At 38.3% G+C, this 6,965-nt stretch overlaps 1 protein-coding gene across 2 annotated transcripts in view; it reads right to left on the reverse strand.

The window, feature by feature from the left end:
- LOC106882040 (tyrosine-protein kinase RYK) overlaps positions 1-6,965 on the reverse strand; it is a 239,675-nt gene that overhangs the window by 2,353 nt on the left and 230,357 nt on the right. For both annotated transcript variants that reach the window (XM_052974851.1, XM_052974852.1), the window contains 5 exons: positions 6,605-6,687; positions 5,476-5,601; positions 2,511-2,603; positions 1,591-1,796; positions 709-818 (listed from right to left, as the gene is read on the reverse strand). In XM_052974851.1, the coding sequence (XP_052830811.1) occupies positions 709-818; positions 1,591-1,796; positions 2,511-2,603; positions 5,476-5,601; positions 6,605-6,687 (618 nt within the window). The remainder of the gene's footprint in view (positions 1-708; positions 819-1,590; positions 1,797-2,510; positions 2,604-5,475; positions 5,602-6,604; positions 6,688-6,965) is intronic.

The following is a 6,965-nucleotide window of genomic DNA, read 5'->3' on the forward strand; positions in this document are numbered from 1 at the left end:
ATATATATATATATATATATATATATATATATATATATACAACACACAGTTTACTGTTCCACAGAGGTAAGATCAACAAAAGAAAGAACTCCATCTGGTAAGATATAAATATCATTTAATGTATACAGTATGAGCTACTGATAGTTATTTGCTTTGAAGACAAGTGCTTAGGCAAGTTTTTATAACACATCTTGAGTCTCCAAGCAACCTGCAGGCCTTTTTGGTGCCAATTTATTTTAATTTATTTTAGTAGTTGTGCCTACCCGGAGTATTTACTCATATATATATATATATATGGCACTCCGTCGCTTACAACGATGAGTGTTCCAGTTGATCCGATCAACGGAACAGCCTGCTCGTGAAATTAACGTGCAAGTGGCTGAGCACTCCACAGACACATGTACCCTTAACGTAGTTCTCGGGGATATTCAGCGTAGCCCCTTTGAATTACAGGCACAACAGAAACAGGAAGTAAGAGTGAGAGAAAGTTGTGGTGAAAGAGTACAGCAGGGTTCGCCACCATCCCCTGCTGGAGCCTCTTGGAGCTTTAGGTGTTTTTGCTCAATAAACACTCACAACGCCCGGTCTGGGAATCGAAACCGCGAGTCCGCCGCCCTAACCACTGGGCCATTGCGCCTCCACTACACACGACACACACATAAGTAATACCTCAAGTTGATTGTCATAAAATGTGCCACTAATACTTACAAACAATTTCTTGTAGCCAAATCTTTGTGAACTATCTTTTTCCGATGCAAAAACTGGACTCCTCGGATTATTTGTATTGCCATGTAGACTAACTGCTGCGTGTTGAGAGCCTGAAATTTAAAATCAAGTTGTCATCAATGTCAATTTACAACCATGCAAACAATACAGTTCAGGTTTAAAACCCTGAGCAGACTATCAACTTTTCACATAACAAACATACAAGCTTGCATGGTCTGCTGCACAAGAGAAACATTTATAAAAGTGATTTGCTTCTTGCTAGATGTTGCATGAATATGACAAATGATAATTAATCAATCATCATCATCGTCATCATTTAACGTCTGTTTTCCATGCTGGCATGGGTTGGACAGTTTGACAGGAGCTGGTAAACCAGAAAACTGCATCAGACCCCAATTGTCTGTTTTGACCTGGTTTCTACAGTTGTATGCCCTTCCTAATGCCAACCATTTTACAGAGTGTACTGGGTGTCTTTTACATGGCACCAGCATGGATGCTTTATACATGGCACTGGCACAGGTGCATTTTACATGGCACCAGCACAGGTGCTTCTCACCTGGCACCGGGATGGGTACTTTTCTCCCATGGAACCAGCATGTAATCAATGAACTTTATTAATCCACTCAAATATATAATATGAAACCTTATTTACCTTTAAAAACATGCACGCAGTAGGACTGAACCCGGAACCATATGGTTGGTAAGCAAGCTACTTACCAACATATTGAGTTCTATGTCAGATAATGCTTGCTCTCTGTGAAGTATATTTTCAAGAGATTTCACTCGTATATTACTTTATCACACACATACACACACATGCGTTAAAAAATAAACAAATTCTCAAAGAGAGTAAAAAAAACATACGTAATGTGAACCACATTCTGACATGCGGCATTTCTGTAAAAACTTTTTTAGGTTGCCTTCACTGGTGGCATGAAATACTATGAGGGGTTGTTGATCGGGTGGGGTGAGGCATGCTGCTAGTACTGGGTTGATGTTTTCATGTATAAGCCCTTTGAGCATGCAGCATTCTTGCAGGAACACTTGAGTCTGATCCGAACGTGCTTGGTCTGCAATTAACAACAATATTGGAAAAATAAAAAAAAATAAGATAAACGATTATCACAATAGTAATTTCTCACTTTGATACAAACCTTTATGTTTTACGTTTAACCCTTTAGCATTCAGATTATTCTATCAAATGTAAAGGCTAAAGGGTAAAGACCCCCCTTCAGTCATAAATGACCATGGGGTTGCACCTAGAAAGTTCCCTTCCGAGGCACAAGTCCAGGCAAGGTTGTTTATGCATACCAGCCTCCCCTCTCTGCATCACTGATGTTATCCAAGGGAAAAGCAAACGGGCCGATACAGCTTGGCACCAGTGACGTCACAAATCATTTCTACAGCTGAGTGAATTGGAGCAATGTGAAATAAAGTGTCTTGCTCAAGAACACAATATGCAGCCCGGTCTGGGAATTGAGAGCCTGATGCTCTAACCAGAGCCATGCACCTTCACTGTCAAATGTAATGCTTATTTATTCACATTGTTTTGAATTAATCATGCGTTATCTCATAGCTTTTCATAGATTTTCATGATGTGATTGCTTATTTTTAGAATGACAATGTAGGATAGGTGTGAGAGGCTAGATCTGGTTAGTTTGAACATAAAACAGGTAAAATATTTAAGCCAGATATGGCCAGTTCAAATGCTAAACGGATAAAGAAAAACTGTAATTGATTGAATTAATGATAGTACATAGGATTACATTCTGAATTAAACTCACCTGTGATAGTTTTGATAAATACTTCTTGCTCAAATTCCCCTCCTTTCTCATCCTCTGTGATAATTGTTCCACAATAAATTTGACCAAATGTTCCTTGAAGAATAAAAACAAAATAAATAAACAGGAATGAGGACAATGATGATAATGGTGGGGGTGCTGGCAATGGTGACGTCTAACTTTAGAATTTATAAGGAGGGGAAACTGGCATTTCGATGGTTACAGTGGATGAGGGTTCCAGTTGATCCAATCAATGGATCAGCCTGATCGTGAAAATAATGTGTAAGTGGTTGAGTAGTCCACAGACATTCATACCCTTAAAGTAGTTTTGAGGGAGATTCGGTGAAACATACCAAATGTGATAAGGGTGGCCCTTTGAAATACAGGTACAACTAATTTTTGCCAGTTGAGTGGGCTGGAGCAATGAGAAATAAAATGTCTTGCTCAAGGACCCAATGCGCCACCAGGAATTGAACTCCTGACCTTAAAAACTGTGAGCCAAATACCCTAGCCATCAAGCCATACACCTTCACACAGGGAGAGAATTAACCAAATGAAATTAATAATAATAATAATAATAATAATAATAATAAGTCCCTTAAAATTTTAAATTGCAAGAATATGGAGTATGAAAACAGTAAAGGTTAATGGGAACTGCATTGGGAACTGTAAGCAAATATATAGACAAAAGGATGAAGGAAATTAGAAAAGAATGTCCTGTAGAGCTTCTACAGACAGTTTGCCTCTTAGGGACAGGAATGATTATCAGAATTGTCTTAAGCACTTGAAAGACAACTGAAAGCTTGTGGATACCTAAGGTTACAGGTATTAACCCGCTATCCACATAAATTCTATCAGGAATAAGAACAGTGGAATTTGAACCTAGAAAATAAGGACAGATGAAATGCCACTAAGCAATTTGCCTAGTGTGCTAATGATTCTGCCAGCTCGCTGCCTTAATAACTAATGACATTAGTCACTGAATAACATGATTTTTTAAAAAACTTGTTGCATGTTTTAAGTACGTCAGTACCTTATTTTTACCTACTAAGTATATCTCCAGACACACATCAGTTTATTAATGTTACATAATGGAGAATATATTTAAACTCTTCCTCATACTTTATTTTTTTTACACTGAGTTACAAAAAACACAAATTGCAGACAGACAAAAATCCATGATATATGAGCTGGTAGTATATGATAGCTTAATTAGACAGCTATTTTTGGTTTCCATCATTTTGTAAGGGTTTAAAAACAGGAAGAAAAATATAAGCAAAATAAAAAAAAAATTTTTAATCAACACTAAATAAATATTGTTATATTTTAGTTATACCCCTTTGCGAGCATTCTGTAACATAATACAAAGAAATATTTGACTCAATATTAAACAGGAAAAAGGCAGTGAGCTAGCTGAATCATTAGCATATCGGGCAAAAATGCTTAACGGCATTTCATCCGTCTTTATGTCCCGAGTTCAAATTCCACCAAGATCGACTTTGGCCTCTCATCTTTTTGGAGTTGATGAAATAAGTATCAGTTGAGTACGAGGGTTGATGCAATTGACCAGCTCCCTGCCCCCAACAAAATCTCAGGCTTTGTGCCTACAGTAGAAAGGATTATTATTATTATTATTATTATGTTGTTTTTTCTTCTTTCTTCAAATTTTCTTCCATTTCTCGCCGAGTGTTTTTTGTACACCTAGGGCAGAGAAGCTCATTGTATGCATTCCCAGTTTACACACACAAATTCACAGGTAAAATATGTATTTAAAAAAGATAATAATAAATAAATTCATGAATTGGTGTTGTTTTCACAGCGATAATACTCTTCTCAGTACATGAGTCGTTCCAGTTAACATGATTTTTTGCACTTCCTGTAGGGATGGTAAGCCTGGTATCATTTTCAAATAGGTTTCAGTACCTTTTTTTATCATTCTTAGAGATCCTACAATCACTGGTACGGTAGTCGTCTTGAGGTGCCACATTTTTTCAATTTCTATTAGCAAGTCTTTATATTTATTATTTCTATTAGCAAGTCTTTATTATTATTATTATTATTATTATTAAGGTAGCAAGCTAGCAGAACTGTCAACATGCTGGGCAAAATGCTTAGCGGTATTTAGTCTGTCTTTACATTCTGTGTTCAAATTCTGCCGAGGTTGACTTTGCCTTTCATCTTTTGGGGCCAATAAAACAAATACTTGCTGAGTACTGGGGTTGATGTAATCCACTTGCTCACCCACTTTACGAACTCACTGGCCTTGTGCCAAAACTTGAAACCAATATGAAACAGCAAAAATTGATTAAAGGGTTTTTTTTTTTCCCTTTTTTTACATATAGACACAGCTGCGGATAGGCACAGGTGTGGTTATGAAGCTTGCTTCCCAACTGTATGGTCCCATGTTCAGTCCCATTGCGTGGTACCTTGGGCGAGTGTTTTCTGCCATAGCCCCAAACCAACCAAAACCTTGTACATGGATTTGATTAATGGAAACTGAAAGAAGCCTAACGTGTGTGTGTGTGTGTGTGTGCACATGTGTGTACTCTAGTCTAGGCATTACATGATGGTTGTAAATGAGCATCACTGTCATATAAGCAATGTTGTTCGTTTACATTCTCCTGTGCAAAACATGGAAGCAGGTGAGGGTTGGTGACAGTAAGGGCATCCAACTGTAGAGAATCTGCCACAACAAATTCCATCCGATCCATGCAAGCAAGAAAAAGCAGACATTAAGACAACAATGACAATGATGATAAAGATGATGCTGAACCCAATCAAATACATGAAGCAAACAACTCTGACAATAACAGTGGCACCCAATATTTTAGTGGTCAGATATGCTTCATGATAAAGCATAGACTGGGTGAAGGTATGGTGATGATAATTAATGGTGATGATAATTAATGGTGTACAATTAGCTTATTACGAGATGGAAACAGAACTGGTCTTTAGGATCAGAAATTACCTTCAAGCAAGATTTCACCTAGAGTTATTCGGTTTCTTTCTATTGAAATTTCTTCTAATAAAAGTCGGGGATCAGTTCCTTTTGTGTCCATGGGTATACAGATACCCTGCCGGAAATTTGGAAGACCTGAAAAAATACGAATTAAATAGAATAAAGCAAGAGGGCAATAAAATAGATGGAGAAAGAGAAAATAAAGAGGTTTTCTTTTTGTTTTTTTTGTTCTGTCAAAACCTCCATGCAGTTAAAAAGTTTGATTTCCAACCACATGGTCTGGGGTTTGGTCTCATTGCATGATATCTTGGGCAAGTGTCTTTACTATAGTCCTGGGATGACCAAAACCTTGTGAATCGATTTGGTAGACAGAAAACGGAAAAAGCCTGGTGTGTGTGTGTGAGAGAGTGAGAGACTTACAGAGGGGACAACAGGGGGCTTAGAGTCTTGGTGGTTTGCTGTGCTTGAAAAGGAATTCCAAGCTAAATATAAGTATGGCTGCCCTTGCATACAGGCTTGTCCCCTGTAACCCTCTCCACCTGAGCATCCCTAATCTTTTAGGCTCATAAGAGCTGGTCCCACGTAAAAAGCATTTGTGCCGGTGCTGCATAAAAGCACCCAGTCCACTCTGTAAAGGGGTTGGCATTAAGAAGGGCACCCAGACATAGAAACCAAGCCAAAACAGACATGGAGCCTGAACAGCCCTTCAGCTGGTCAGCTCTTGTCAAACTGTCCAACTCATGCCAGCATGGAAAATAGACATTAAATGATGATGATGATGATATATATTTCTTTTCTTTCTTTTCGCCCTTTCAAAGCCTAGCCAGGCTCATGGGCCCGGTTTCTATGGTGTATGTGTTCCACCCAGCTGGACGGGACGCCAGTCCATCGCAGTGTTACTCAAGAAACAGGAAGAAAGAGTGAGAGAAAGTTGGGGCGAAAGAGTACAACAGGGGTCGCCACCACCCCCTGCTGGAGCCTCGTGGAGCTTAAATGTTTTCGCTCAATAAACACTCACAACGCCCAGTCTGGGAATCGAAACCGCGATCCTCTGACCGCGAGTCTGCTGCCCTAACCACTGGGCCATTGCGCCTCCACGATGATATATATATATATATATATAAATAGCCAAACTTACCAGAACCTGTAGTATTGTTCGGAGTATCAGCTCGCAAGAATGTCTGGCTTTGTTGAGTGAGTGCTTGTGAGCTGCTTGTGTCACTGAAATCATCATCAAAGATGAAAAAAAAGAACAAGAGAAAAACATAAAAACCTTTTTCAACATAATTTTAATTAAACAGAAAAAAAAGAGACAAAAACAAAAGTGATAAAAGAAAAGGAAAGAAGACAGTTAAAAAAAAATATATTCTTGTGATCCTTGCGATCTTTAAGAATCCTTATATACAAAGCTTAAGTGCTGCTATAACTTCCAAATGTGCTAAGTAGGACGTAACGTTAAGAGTTTGTATCTAAGCAAGATATATATATATATATATATA

This window comes from Octopus bimaculoides, chromosome 19 (assembly GCF_001194135.2).
Source record: "Octopus bimaculoides isolate UCB-OBI-ISO-001 chromosome 19, ASM119413v2, whole genome shotgun sequence".
Classification (NCBI taxonomy): Eukaryota; Metazoa; Mollusca; class Cephalopoda; order Octopoda; family Octopodidae; genus Octopus; species Octopus bimaculoides.